Source organism: Nerophis lumbriciformis, linkage group LG29, assembly GCF_033978685.3.
Source record: "Nerophis lumbriciformis linkage group LG29, RoL_Nlum_v2.1, whole genome shotgun sequence".
Classification (NCBI taxonomy): Eukaryota; Metazoa; Chordata; class Actinopteri; order Syngnathiformes; family Syngnathidae; genus Nerophis; species Nerophis lumbriciformis.
This window is the reverse complement of record NC_084576.2, coordinates 4,499,114-4,515,000: the sequence shown is the minus strand read 5'-3', so window position 1 is coordinate 4,515,000 and position 15,887 is coordinate 4,499,114. Positions and strand designations below refer to the sequence as shown.

The 15,887-nt window shown below is 42.0% G+C and overlaps 1 protein-coding gene across 1 annotated transcript in view; it reads right to left on the bottom strand.

Annotated features, from left to right (window-relative positions):
* ap5s1 (adaptor related protein complex 5 subunit sigma 1) overlaps nucleotides 1-15,655 on the bottom strand; it is a 17,028-nt gene extending 1,373 nt beyond the window's left edge. The window contains exons 1-3 of the mRNA XM_061924401.1: nucleotides 15,392-15,655; nucleotides 7,166-7,457; nucleotides 1-14 (exon numbers count right to left, since the gene is read on the bottom strand). The exon at nucleotides 1-14 is cut by the window's left edge and continues 1,373 nt beyond it. Coding sequence (XP_061780385.1) covers nucleotides 1-14; nucleotides 7,166-7,457; nucleotides 15,392-15,576 — 491 coding nt within the window. The 5' untranslated portion in view covers nucleotides 15,577-15,655. The remainder of the gene's footprint in view (nucleotides 15-7,165; nucleotides 7,458-15,391) is intronic.
* Between the last annotated feature and the right edge of the window lie 232 nt (nucleotides 15,656-15,887).

Below are 15,887 nucleotides of genomic sequence, written 5' to 3'. Positions count from 1 at the left end.
CTCTTCAGCAAAACCTGTACCAGAGGAAATAGAAGATGTTATTAAAGGTCACCAATTGTACAAAAGTGACTTTTATTTGAAGTTCTAATACAGGGGTGTCCAAACTTTTTGACTTGGGGGCCGCATTGGGCATATATATATATATATATATATATATATATATATATATATATATATATATATATATATATATATATATATATATATATATATATATATATATATATATATATATATATATATACATACATACATACATACATACATACATACATACATACATACATACATACATACATACATACATACATACATACATACATACATACATACATACATACATACATACATACATACATACATACATATATATATATATATATATATATATATATATATATATATATATACATACATACATACAGGTAAAAGCCAGTAAATTAGAATATTTTGAAAAACTTGATTTATTTCAGTAATTGCATTCAAAAGGTGTAACTTGTACATTATATTTATTCATTGCACACAGACTGATGCATTCAAATGTTTATTTCATTTAATTTTGATGATTTGAAGTGGCAACAAATGAAAATCCAAAATTCCGTGTGTCACAAAATTAGAATATTACTTAAGGCTAATACAAAAAAGGGATTTTTAGAAATGTTGGCCAACTGAAAAGTATGAAAATGAAAAATATGAGCATGTACAATACTCAATACTTGGTTGGAGCTCCTTTGGCCTCAATTACTGCGTTAATGCGGCGTGGCATGGAGTCGATGAGTTTCTGGCACTGCTCAGGTGTTATGAGAGCCCAGGTTGCTCTGATAGTGGCCCTCAACTCTTCTGCGTTTTTGGGTCTGGCATTCTGCATCTTCCTTTTCACAATACCCCACAGATTTTCTATGGGGCTAAGGTCAGGGGAGTTGGCGGGCCAATTTAGAACAGAAATACCATGGTCCGTAAACCAGGCACGGGTAGATTTTGCGCTGTGTGCAGGCGCCAAGTCCTGTTGGAACTTGAAATCTCCATCTCCATAGAGCAGGTCAGCAGCAGGAAGCATGAAGTGCTCTAAAACTTGCTGGTAGACGGCTGCGTTGACCCTGGATCTCAGGAAACAGAGTGGACTGACACCAGCAGATGACATGGCACCCCAAACCATCACCCAACCATGCAAATTTTGCATTTCCTTTGGAAATCGAGGTCCCAGAGTCTGGAGGAAGACAGGAGAGGCACAGGATCCACGTTGCCTGAAGTCTAGTGTAAAGTTTCCACCATCAGTGATGGTTTGGGGTGCCATGTCATCTGCTGGTGTCGGTCCACTCTGTTTCCTGAGATCCAGGGTCAACGCAGCCGTCTACCAGCAAGTTTTAGAGCACTTCATGCTTCCTGCTGCTGACCTGCTCTATGGAGATGGAGATTTCAAGTTCCAACAGGACTTGGCGCCTGCACACAGCGCAAAATCTACCCGTGCCTGGTTTACGGACCATGGTATTTCTGTTCTAAATTGGCCCGCCAACTCCCCTGACCTTAGCCCCATAGAAAATCTGTGGGGTATTGTGAAAAGGAAGATGCAGAATGCCAGACCCAAAAACGCAGAAGAGTTACACCTTTTGAATGCAATTACTGAAATAAATCAAGTTTTTCAAAATATTCTAATTTGCTGGCTTTTACCTGTATATATATATATATATATATATATATATATATATATTAGGGCTGGGCAACGATTAATTAGAATTAATCGCATTTTTTCTCCGATTAATCACGATTAACTGCATTGTATACGCAAAACCCAATAATGAATTCAAAAGTAGTGTGTAGTGCACCTTTATTGGAATATTCTCCCATATGAACAAAAGCGCCAAAACATTTGTTGTGCAAACACAATTTAAATCAGTACTTGTTAAACAGTAGCAGTTAAATAGCATATTTTATGAAAATCAACTAAAAAAATGTCAATACAAACATTCAAGTTTATTGCCACTGCCAGGGTATTTAAGTTATCCTGTTTGTTATGGAAAATAAATATAATCTACATACAAATCCCTGGGCCACAATCATAACATCCAAACAGGCAATTTCTGAGGTAACAGCAGAAACATTTTCCTCTAATTTTCCTTTCCATAATGCCTCTCCTTTGTTTTCATTATAGACAAAGCATGTGAATGCAGCACCCACTTTTCACCAATATAATGCACTGTAACTCCGAGGTAATTATACTTACCGATTGATGTCCAGTAGTCCCCACTGAGAGCAACTACAGCTGCACGTTGTAAAGTTGTCACTTTTACAGTCCTCTCCTTTTCATACAACTCGTGTATTCTTCGTGCGATGGTGCGTCTTGATGGCGGCTCATACGTGCTGTCACGATTCGCACAATGTTTCTCAGGCCGTGCATTCTACGGCGGGGGTGCGTTATCCGGCACAACACCGGCGTCTTCCACAACACTAATGGGCCTACAGTCTGTAACTATCCACTTCGCTATGGCATTTGTTAGCTTCTCATGCTCTGGTTTATCTCTACTTCTCCCGCACGCTGCATTTAACGTAGTCTGCCCAAGCCTGGCTCCACTTTCTGCTTTGTTGAATGGTTTGCTGGCATCAACAGTGTGCTTGGCGTTAAGGTGATATTTGAGACTGGAAGTACTCCTGTGATAAGAAAATTCAGCTTGGCAGTGGCTACAAACCACTTTGCTTCTGTCAAATCCGCCGCCTGGAAGTACTTTATAATGAAAATGACCCTGTAAAAGTTCTGTTGAGTTACCCTTCTTCTCCATACTTGTTTTGTTTTCTTCTGCGTTCTCCTTCCTTTTCCGCAGGAGCCAGCAATAGGCGTTAACAAAATGAAAGCATGTAAAAAAACATACGCAATAACGCGCGATAAAATATTTGTCGGCGTTAATAGATTGATGCGTTAACTCAAAATTAACGCATTAACTTGCCCAGCCCTAATATATATATATATATATACACAGGTAAAAGCCAGTAAATTAGAATATTTTGAAAAACTTGATTTATTTCAGTAATTGCATTCAAAAGGTGTAACTTGTACATTATATTTATTCATTGCACACAGACTGATGCATTCAAATGTTTATTTCATTTAATTTTGATGATTTGAAGTGGCAACAAATGAAAATCCAAAATTCCGTGTGTCACAAAATTAGAATATTACTTAAGGCTAATACAAAAAAGGGATTTTTAGAAATGTTGGCCAACTGAAAAGTATGAAAATGAAAAATATGAGCATGTACAATACTCAATACTTGGTTGGAGCTCCTTTTGCCTCAATTACTGCGTTAATGCGGCGTGGCATGGAGTCGATGAGTTTCTGGCACTGCTCAGGTGTTATGAGAGCCCAGGTTGCTCTGATAGTGCCCTTCAACTCTTCTGCGTTTTTGGGTCTGGCATTCTGCATCTTCCTTTTCACAATACCCCACAGATGTTCTATGGGGCTAAGGTCAGGGGAGTTGGCGGGCCAATTTAGAACAGAAATACCATGGTCCGTAAACCAGGCACGGGTAGATTCTGCGCTGTGTGCAGGCGCCAAGTCCTGTTGGAACTTGAAATCTCCATCTCCATAGAGCAGGTCAGCAGCAGGAAGCATGAAGTGCTCTAAAACTTGCTGGTAGACGGCTGCGTTGACCCTGGATCTCAGGAAACAGAGTGGACCGACACCAGCAGATGACATGGCACCCCAAACCATCACTGATGGTGGAAACTTTACACTAGACTTCAGGCAACGTGGATCCTGTGCCTCTCCTGTCTTCCTCCAGACTCTGGGACCTCGATTTCCAAAGGAAATGCAAAATTTGCATGGTTGGGTGATGGTTTGGGGTGCCATGTCATCTGCTGGTGTCGGTCCACTCTGTTTCCTGAGATCCAGGGTCAACGCAGCCGTCTGCCAGCAAGTTTTAGAGCACTTCATGCTTCCTGCTGCTGACCTGCTCTATGGAGATGGAGATTTCAAGTTCCAACAGGACTTGGCGCCTGCACACAGCGCAAAATCTACCCGTGCCTGGTTTACGGACCATGGTATTTCTGTTCTAAATTGGCCCGCCAACTCCCCTGACCTTAGCCCCATAGAAAATCTGTGGGGTATTGTGAAAAGGAAGATGCAGAATGCCAGACCCAAAAACGCAGAAGAGTTGAAGGCCACTATCAGAGCAACCTGGGCTCTCATAACACCTGAGCAGTGCCAGAAACTCATCGACTCCATGCCACGCCGCATTAACGCAGTAATTGAGGCAAAAGGAGCTCCAACCAAGTATTGAGTATTGTACATGCTCATATTTTTCATTTTCATACTTTTCAGTTGGCCAACATTTCTAAAAATCCCTTTTTTGTATTAGCCTTAAGTAATATTCTAATTTTGTGACACACGGAATTTTGGATTTTCATTTGTTGCCACTTCAAATCATCAAAATTAAGTGAAATAAACATTTGAATGCATCAGTCTGTGTGCAATGAATAAATATAATGTACAAGTTACACCTTTTGAATGCAATTACTGAAATAAATCAAGTTTTTCAAAATATTCTAATTTACTGGCTTTTACCTGTATATATATATATTTATATATTAGGGCTGGGCCAGTGACGGGCGGGGCCTCACCTGCCATCATGGAAAGAAAAAAATGTAAAAAGAAAAAAAAAAAATTAAATTGTTATATGTATTCAGTGATTATACTATAAAGTTTTTTTCCATTTAACTTCACCAGTTTTAGATTATTTTTATTCAAAATCGCTGAATTTTCACATTTGCCTTTCAAATACTGAGAAGAGACGGTGCGGTGATCCGCAGCCAGTTGAGGCACGTCACTCAGTTGTGCCTCAACATGGATTGCGGACTCGGCTAACTGCTGGCCTGCTGTGCAGTGAGAGCGTATTGCTATATGAACTATATTATACATTTCCATAGTTTAGTTAGCTGAGGTATATAATGTACAGTGTATTTTGTCAACAACTGTATGTGTGTAAAGTATTTCTTGTGCTGAGCAATCATAAAACTGCTGCGAAGACGCACTGTGTGAGGCTCGCAGTAATCCCGCTTCCTGGTGCCGGTTAATGCACCCCCGCCGCAGAATGCACCCCCCGACGGGAGCGCCACACCAACCGAAGCCCACACCCAAACCCTCCACGTGCAAGACCGAATCCAACCAAAAAAAGTCACTTAACAAGAAGCCAAAAAGTGAAAAAACGACAATGCTCACGCCGGAGGAGCCGTGAACGACTGCAGGGACACAACATTAGGTACACCTGCAGACTGCAGCACGGATTTCATATTTCATTCATTCACAACTCCTCCAACATGAACACCACTGTTCCCGCACTTATAAGTAAAGGTAAGACCATAATAACGTTTTTTTAATTAGTTTTTTGTGTGCTACAGTTTGTATGTGTAAAGTTAAAGTTAAGTTAAAGTACCAATGATTGTCACACACACACTAGGTGTGGTGAAATTTGTCCTCTGCATTTGACCCATCCCTTGTTCACCCCCTGGGAGGTGAGGGGAGCAGTGGGCAGCAGTGACGCCGCGCCCGGGAATAATCTTTGGTGATTTAACCCCCAATTCCAACCCTTGATGCTGAGTGCCAAGCAGGGAAGAATGCTGGTTATGAGCTTTTAAACATAACCCGTTAACTGCTGCCAATCAAATGGTGAATAAGATACTCTTTAGGGTTCATATGTTTGTAAATCTGACTGTGATGAAGTCAGTGCCTCACCAGCCATCAACCTCACCGCACGTCACTGGGCTGGGCGATATATCGATATACTCAGTGGCCTAGTGGTTAGAGTGTCCGTCCTGAGATCGGTAGGTTGGGAGTTCAAATCCCGGCCGAGTCATACCAAAGACTATAAAAAATGGGACCCATTACCTCCCTGCTTGGCACTCAGCATCAAGGGTTGGAATTGGGGGTTAAATCACCAAAATGATTCCCGGGCGCAGCCACCGCTGCTGCCCACTGCTCCCCTCACCTCCCAGGGGGTGATCAAGGGTGATGGGTCGAATGCAGAGAATAATCTCGCCACACCTAGTGTGTGTGTGACAATCATTGGTACTTTAACTTTAACTTTAACTTTAACTTTATATCGCGGGTTTGTCTCTGTGCGATATAGAAAATGACTATATCGTGATATTCGAGTATACGTTCTCACGCAGTTGCTTTTAGCTGCGGGCATTACACTACAGACTCTTCCCACTCTTTCTTGTCTGTCCTTCTCACAGACAGACAAGCGCACCTTCTTACATACGTCACATACCGTCACGGCATACGTCACATACGCATACGTCCTCCCCGAGCAGAGAGGTAGCAGCATGGCTAACGTTAGCTGTGATGCTAGCGGAGTGGTGTGAGCGGTAATACAAGAGAATGAAGGTGCGAATTTGGTAACAAATGGAGGAATAATTAATTCCCAAGAAAAACAGCAGGGGATCCATTGTCTGGCGGTGGTTTGGCTTCAAGTGGGAATATGTCGAACAGACAACCGTAATTTGTCAAGTATGGGGCAAAAGCGTTGCTATAAAAAGTAGCATTACTGCTGTAACAAACAGTTCAGGGTGTCCCAAGTTACCGGAGTGTGTTAGGTAAGGAGGAGGAGTTTTGTCCCTCCAGACTTGACGTAGGGCTGTGACGTAGGGTGTGTGTGGTTGTGGAAGGAGGTGTGTGATATTGACATTAAAGAAGCGGTGGCTACCGAACCTGCTCTAATGTCTCCCGTTTATTATTTTATTAGATAAGTACACTGTATAGTCGAACACTCGGCTACACTGCTAATATGTAGCATCATTTGAAAAGTCACCCGCTAGACAATGAAGAGTGCTTACTCCGCACGTCAACATCTCCGCTTGGTGCCACACGTCCACACCATCAAAATGCAGAGGAAACATTTCCAGATCAACACCGTATGAAAAAAATTGTGATTTTTTTTTTTAGTTGTGATTTTCTTCTCTGCATGAAAGTTTAAAAGTATGAAGAAGAATGTTTTAATGTAGACACATAGAATCATCATACGGCTGTGATTATATGCATCAAGTGTTCATTCAAGGCTAAGGAAAAATATCGAGATATGTATCGTGTATCGCGATATGGCCTTAAAATATCGCGATATTAAAAAAAGGCCATATCGCCCAGCCCTAATTTGATCTCTTTTAGGCTCGTTCTCACCTCGCTGCCTTGGCCCAGCATGTGCAGGTGCTCCAAGCACTGTCTGGTCAGGTTCCGCAGGGTTCCCTCCGCCAGAAGGAGGTTCTCGTGAGGCTCGCACACCAACACGAAGCCCAAACTCTGCACAGCCATCCACAGCACACTCGTCTCCTCGGAGAAGGGGTCTCCAGACCGGAGCCGGACCACGCCGCTGTCAGCGTCCTGTAGAGCCAATGTCTCCTCGCCGGGCAGCGTCTCCATCAAAGGACGCCCAGAGGCGTCCCGGCACATGGAGACGGCGCTGTGGACCTGCCTGGATCAAACAGGAAAATGCATCAGTCATCATCATAAAGAGAAACTGCTGTCGCTGGATATAAACACACTAAACACTAGTGATGGGTTGATGAGGCGTCATGAAGCGTTTCGACACATTGCAAAACTGTATTGATACTGTGTCGATACTGTGTCACTAAATACTGACATCTGCTGGACATAAAAAATCCCTACAGGCAATCTATGGACCGACTCAACTGACACTGATTTTATGACCTAGTACAGGGGTCGGCAACCCGCGGCTCTAGGGCCGCATGCGGCTCTTTAGCGCCGCCCTAATGGCTCTCTGGAGCTTTTTCAGAAATGTATGAAAAATGGAAAAAGATGAGGGGAAAACAATCTATTTTTTGTTTTAATATGTTTAATATGGTTTCTGTAGGAGGACAAACATGACACAAACCTCCCTAATTGTTACAAAGCACACTGTTTATATTAAACATGCTTCACTGGTTCGAGTATTTGGCGAGCGCCGTTTTGTCCTACTAATTTTGGCGGTCCTTGAACTCACCGTAGTTTGTTTACATGTATAACTTTCTAGGACGTGTTTTATGCCACTTCTTTTTCTGTCTCATTTTGTCCACTAAACTTTTAAGGTTGTGCATGAAAGGTGAGTTTTGTTGATGTTATTGACTTGTTGGAGTGCTAATCAGACATATTTGGTCACTGCATGACTGCAAGCTAATCGATGCTAACATGCTATTTAGGCTAGCTATATGTACATATTGCATCATAATGCCTCATTTGTAGGTATATTTAAGCTCATTTAGTTTCCTTTAAGTCCTCTTAATTCAATTTATATCTCATGACACACTATCTGTATGTAATATGGCTTTTAATTTTTTGCGGCTCCAGACAGATTTTTATTTTTGGTCCAATATGGCTCTTTCAACATTTTGGGTTGCCGACCCCTGACCTAGTATATACAATAATATAAACCAAGTCATTGTATTTCATTTAGGATTATTTCATAACTTCATTTAAATAAAAATATATTTTTTATTTTATTTATTTTATATATTTATTATTTTTTAGATACAGTCAATAAATAATGTGAACATGTATCATAACATGGAAATCTAAGAGAACGTGTTGTGAATGAGGATGCTTGTGGACTGGGAATTTATTTTATTTTTTATTTTTTTACACATTTTTATTTTTTTTAAAAAAGAGTTTTTCCAACGTATTAAATTTTAGACGATTTCTCTGCTCAGTTATTATTTCTCCGGCTGTAGGAAAGACACGCTCACAGGGCACAGAGGAGGCGTCAGTGCGACACAGTTCGCGTATCGGTCACGTGACCAAAACAGCCCATGATCGGTCACGTGACTTTCTAAAAGCGGTACGCGCACCGACACAGGGTTTTGCTCTATGAGCTCAACGCATGCGCCGATGCATCGGTGTTGCCGGACTCATCACTACTAAACACTCTATGCGGTTGTTTAGGGCTTAAATATTTAAATCCCTCAGTTATAAATGTTGTTACAGTACAGCCTTATTCCAAAATGTCATGGAATACATTCATTTTTGTCCTCAAAATTCTACACACAATACACCTTAATGACAGTGTAAAATGTTTTTTTGAAAGCATATTAAAAATAACAAAAACTAAGAAATCACATGTAAGTAATTATTCACAGCCTTTGCCATAAAGCTAAAAATTGGGGTCAACATGTGGTCAATTCAGGCAAGGCACACACCTGTCTATGAATAAAATCCCTCACTTGACAGAACACTAAACAAGAATGAAGTCAAATGAACAGTCTGTAGACACAAGTCTGGGGAAGGGTACAGAAAAGTATCTGCTGCCTTGAAGGTTCTAATGAGCGCAGTGGCCTCCATTATCCGTAAATGGGACACGTTTGGAACCACCAGGACCATTAAACACAGCTGGAATATTTAAAAACTATATATATTTTATATATATTTTTTTTTTTTATGTTTGTGTTTTTTTAGCATCATTTGAAAAGTCACCCGCTAGACAATGAAGAGTGCTTACTCCGCACGTCAACATCTCCGTTTGGTGCCACACGTCCACACCATCAAAATGTGTTTTTTTCTCTCTGGCACTCATCGAGGGTGGACGCTTCCATTCCTCTCCCTTATCTCTCCTGCTTGCTTCTTTGTCTTGTCTGGTCTTAACTTTCTTGTTGCCTCATTTTGCACTGCTCTCTAAATCTAAACATTGGAACTATTTAACTGCCCTCAACGAAATTGACAAGATCTTGTGTTTGTTGACTTTGGACTAGCGACTGCACAAGATCAAGGCCGCGGAACAGAGACACACTGCAGGCTTACACACAAACATGCATCCAAAAAAATATGCGCCACACATACACACCCCGCGCCCCACCGCCCCAACCCAACGCCCTCGAAGCAAATCCCATAGGGGTGATGAAAGGATGGTCAGCGCCCATACTTGCCAACCCTCCCGGATTTTCCAAGAGACTCCCGAAATTCAGCGCCTCTCCCGAAAACCTCCCGGGACAAATTTTCTCCCGAAATTCAGGCGGAGTTGGAGGCCACGCCCCCTGAGTGAGGACAGCCTGTTTTCACGTCCGCTTTCCCACAATATAAACAGCGTGCCTGCCCTATCACGTTATAACTGTAGAATGATCGAGGGCGAGTTCTTGGTTTCCTATGTGGGTTTATTGTTAGGCAGTTTCATTAACGTCCTCCCAGCGCGGCAACAACACACAACAGCAGTCGTCACGTTTTCGTCTACCGTAAAGCAGTTCGTCTGCCGTAAACAGCAATGTTGTGACACTCTTAAACAGGACAATACTGCCATCTACTGTACATGCATATGTGACAATAACATCTAGGGCTTTTAGAGAGTGCAGTGTACAACTGCGCACACAACAAGGAGACGAAGCAGAAGAACGAGGAAGATACAGCCGTGGCGACGTCGACGACGAGTAAGATGAAGAAATACGCTTGTAAGTTCCAAGCCGCAGCTGCGATTGGACCTGGATAGCCTCTGGGAAGAAGTAGTGGACTACCAAGTGCTTGGAGTGAAGATCTTCCTCAGGAAGCAAAGATTGACCGGTTTTGGGCCATGCTAGGGAGAGATGGAAGATTCCAGACTCTAGTGCATTTGATGAAAGCACTTTTGTGCGTGTCACACAGCAATGCATCATCAGAGAGGGTGTTCAGCATGGTTAGAAAAATAGTGACAGAGAATAGAACAAGGATGGACAATTCAACCCTTAACTCAATGAGTAGATGAGTGTTATGTGTGTGTATATGTGTAAATAAATGAACACTGAAATTCAAGTATTTCTTTTGTTTATATATATATATATATATATATATATATATATATATATATATATATATATATATATATATATATATATATATAGCTAGAATTCACTGAAAGTCAAATATTTATTTTATATATATATATATATATATATATATATGTATATACAGGTAAAAGCCAGTAAATTAGAATATTTTGAAAAACTTGATTTATTTCAGTAATTGCATTCAAAAGGCGTAACTTGTACATTATATTTATTCATTGCACACAGACTGATGCATTCAAATGTTTATTTCATTTAATTTTGATGATTTGAAGTGGCAACAAATGAAAATCCAAAATTCCGTGTGTCACAAAATTAGAATATTACTTAAGGCTAATACAAAAAAGGGATTTTTAGAAATGTTGGCCAACTGAAAAGTATGAAAATGAAAAATATGAGCATGTACAATACTCAATACTTGGTTGGAGCTCCTTTTGCCTCAATTACTGCGTTAATGCGGCGTGGCATGGAGTCGATGAGTTTCTGGCACTGCTCAGGTGTTATGAGAGCCCAGGTTGCTCTGATAGTGGCCTTCAACTCTTCTGCGTTTTTGGGTCTGGCATTCTGCATCTTCCTTTTCACAATACCCCACAGATTTTCTATGGGGCTAAGGTCAGGGGAGTTGGCGGGCCAATTTAGAACAGAAATACCATGGTCCGTAAACCAGGCACGGGTAGATTTTGCGCTGTGTGCAGGCGCCAAGTCCTGTTGGAACTTGAAATCTCCATCTCCATAGAGCAGGTCAGCAGCAGGAAGCATGAAGTGCTCTAAAACTTGCTGGTAGACGGCTGCGTTGACCCTGGATCTCAGGAAACAGAGTGGACCGATACCAGCAGATGACATGGCACCCCAAACCATCACTGATGGTGGAAACTTTACACTAGACTTCAGGCAACGTGGATCCTGTGCCTCTCCTGTCTTCCTCCAGACTCTGGGACCTCGATTTCCAAAGGAAATGCAAAATTTGCTTTCGTCAGAAAACATGACTTTGGACCACTCAGCAGCAGTCCAGCTGGTGTCGGTCCACTCTGTTTCCTGAGATCCAGGGTCAACGCAGCCGTCTACCAGCAAGTTTTAGAGCACTTCATACCTATATATATATATCCATCCATCCATCCATTTTCTACCGCTTATTCCCTTTGGGGTCGCGGGGATATATATATATATATATATGAAATACTTGTAAAGATATTCCTCCCCTCTTAACCAGGTCTCAAGGTTGGCAAGTATGTCAGCGCCTGAGAGCTGCGGCCTATCACCATGACCCCGCACTCCCTTCCCTCTGTTGCTAGATATCTCGAGATGTACGTTGTAATATGTATATGTGCTTTGCTATGGAGGTTTTTTCCCACTCCAGACTGGGCCCCCTTAGGAGCCCAGTCTAGATTGTATTTTTTTACTCATCCTTCCCCAGCGTTTTTACCCTTTTCCCCATCTTTTACAGGGCGCCTTGTGGCGACCCATCAGCGTTCCTGTTCGGTAACCCTGTACACTGTCTAATCTTGAACGGGTTTGTGCTGAAAACAAAGTTCCGTTGTACTTGTGCAATGACAATAAAGACCTATCTATCTATCTATCTATTTTATAGTAAAACACTGTACTTTAATCAAGTGATTCTTTGGATGGAACCCGTACCACAGTTTGAGAATCCCTGCATTAATTAATGATGATAAAAAAATAGCCTATTTATGATACTTACTATCCACTAATGATAATCATACATTAATAAGATCATCTTGATAGTCGTGTTCTATACAAACACATTCAAAAGTGCATGATGCATACAAAACCTTATTCACGTTTTTACGTGTGTTTTGAAAAGTTAATTTCAAGCAAATGAAGTCAATTGTTGGTTTGTGTGCATGTAAACAGACTATTACTCTATGTGGGGCTGTAACGTTAGGGTTATGGTAGGGTGCATTGGGAGTCTTGTATGGCGTCACATTAGTGCCAAAAATCAGAGCGCATAAAAACTGTTATCGCGCGCTGATTCTCCACTTCGTGCGCGCGCGCGCGCGCGACACCCTTTTGCGCGCGCGTGGTGCCTTTTTGCGCACGCACGGCGCCTTTCTGCGCGCTCTCTGTGTACTCCTGGCATCTCTCTTCGCGCTGTCATGTTTCTTTTTGGCACTTTGGGGGCGGGTATGCTTAGACGGCCCCTTCTTTCCGATTGGCTCTGAGCATTTTTCAAATGGCCAATGATTCTCCAGTGTAGCAACGTTGTATCCATCTTACCTCGGACATCTAGCCTCAATCATTACATTGATGTCAATGGTACATGTACTAATTAAATTACCATAACTTGCTCGATTTTCGACCAATTTACAAACGGTTTGCCTTGTTACAAATCTTATTACATGTAGATATGACATAGGATGCTGTACCTGTTGAAATGACCTAGTTCGCTTTAAAAACAAAAAGACTTAATTGTGCAACATAGTTGTGTAGGGTCAGTGTTAGTCAGTTCTCTGATTATTTTAAACTGTTTCAGAATACATTATTAAAGCTATTTTTAACATTTTAAAAACAAAATTCAAAGATTATTTCATTAATTTTATGGCTGAATCAAAAGAAATTCCATAAATTAGAAAACAAATGTTCAAGAAGAAGTGAAAATATAAAATAATGTTATGGTTGGATGTTATTGCTGGTGGACCAGTTCTGGCTGAAAGATGTGATTATGGTGTTTGTTGTCTTATTATTTATTTGGGTCACATTTTGTATTACCCTGTATTGTGTTTATGTGGTATGAAATAACCTTCATCAGCGCGCGACATTTTTTTTATCCACTTCTTCCTCCGTAAATCTTCATACATATTGACGATGACCCGCCCTGCTATACTTCTGATTGGCTCTGAGCATTTTTCAGCATTTTTCGCCTGACCAATCAGAAAGAAGGGGCCGTCTAAGCATACCCGCCCCCAAAGTGCCAAAAAGAGACATGACAGCGCGAGGATAGATGCCAGGAGTACACAGAGGGCGCGCAGAAAGGCGTCGCGCGCGCGCAAAAAGGCACCGCGCGCGCACAGAAAGACACCGCGCGCGCGCGCACGAAGTGGAGAATCAGCGCGCGATAACAGTTTTTATGCGCTCGGATTTTTGGCACTAATGTGACGCCATAGTATTAACAATAATAATAATAAATTAAAGCTGCAAGCAGCGTTTGTCGGGCCCGCGTATTTGGCAGGTGCTAGTCCTAAGTGTCCCAATACTTTTGTCTACTTTTAGTCTGAAGTGTCCCAAGACTTTAGTCTAGTGTACCTACCTTGTCTGCATTGTGTGGGCACGTTGGTGCTTCCTGCTTTTAAGCAGCCATATTAAAAAAACAGCAGTGCAGCAGCATCAGCGCAGCGGGTCTTTGAAGGGTCATAAAATCAAAACCGGAGCAGGTATTAAAAATCCCATCTATACTTTTAATCACAAGGGTTTTATCTCTCACCTGTGTTAGTTTGAAGGCGAAACGACAAACGCGCTCAGAGGAGATAGATTTTGAAGAAAGGTGACCGCTTTTTACAAAAATGTTGTGTTGAAGGGGGAATAGCAAACTTCCTATTGATTTTTGCTGGGGGTTGTCAATTTATGAAATGTAGGTCTAAGTGAGACCTACGGAGAGGTTTTTGTTTCATGTCTCTCCGACCTTCCCAGTGGGAGTTACAGGCAGTTTTGTAATTTTTTTCTTCCGAGGAGCAGTTTTTTCTCCGTTTTAATCAAAAATTGCTGTAGAGCGCAATTTTTGAATTTGGGGTTAGGTTTTTTTATTAGATCACAGTTTTTTCGCCAGTCCTGATGTGTGTGTTCAGTTTGGTGAGTTTTGAAGCATGTTAAGGGGGTCAAATTGCAGCTCAAAGAGGCAAAAGTGACTGTTTTTAGTACTTTTTTGTCTTGAAGGGGGAATTGCCAACTTCCTGTTGATTTTAGCCCGAAGATGTACAATTATGAGAACTAGGTCTAAGTCAGACCTACATAGAGGATTTTGTTTCATGTTTTTCCGACCTTCCTAGTGGGAGTTACAGGCAGTCTAGTTTTTTTTTTTCCTAGGGGGCGCAATTTTGAGTTTTGAGGTTTGGTTTTTTGATAAAAAGTTTTGCCGTATATTACTGATGTGTGTGTAAAATTTGGTGAGTTTTGAAGCATGTTAAGGGGGTCAAAGTAGTGCGCAAAGCTGCGGAAGAATAATAATAAGAAGAAAGAATAAAACGAACGAATAACAATAGGTCCTTATGTCCCATTGCATAAGGACTCCCTTCGGGAGTCCTTTTGCAATGGGCCATTGCGGGCCCTAATAAATAAATAAGTCATATTAAAGACCAAGATAACGCCACACAAAGCCTGGGACTGGCGCTGTCAACACACACCACATAAAGCTAGCTCAACCATGTTGGTTCTGGTCCACTTCATTAGGGAGAAAAAGACAGGGGCGCCGCTAGGGATTTTGGGCCCCATGAAAATAATCTTTACAGGGCCCCCCCAACACAGTGTCATTATTTTTTCTGTATTATAATTTCATCATCATTAGGGGCCTCTCTGGGGCCCCCCTCCATCATGGGCCCCTAGAATCCGTCTCCTTTATCCCCCCTTTTCGGCACCCCTGGAAAAAGAACCAACATACCGCGCCACCACGGAGACCTTCTCGGCGGAGAGAAGTCGCCTCTCCTGCGGGGTGAGCTGCCGCTGCTGCCCGCCATGAAAGACTGCCTCGTCCGGTCCGAAGACGCGGGAGTAGAGCACCCTGCTCTCCCCTGGAGCAAGGGCATTTATGGGACACACGGTGTGAATGATAAAACAACGAACCATGTCCGTTTAGGAGGTTTTACCGCTTGTTTTGATACCGATTGAATCACTTCCGGGTATGGGTCACATGACCAACGTATTGTCATACATATTTTAAGCCACTAGATAGCGCTCTGTTTACACACGTGGGTTTACATGGCGTCCTGTAGTCACGTGAGGGCCTTTTGCCCAATCAGAGAGAGTTTAGGCTGACGATCTCCTAAATGATTGGTCAAAAGCGTCTCACGTGACTACAGCGCGCCATGTTTGGGACCGACTCCGAATCCGAGCCGCCAATACTCTCTAAGGCTGCTTCTACACTAAACCGATTGAGG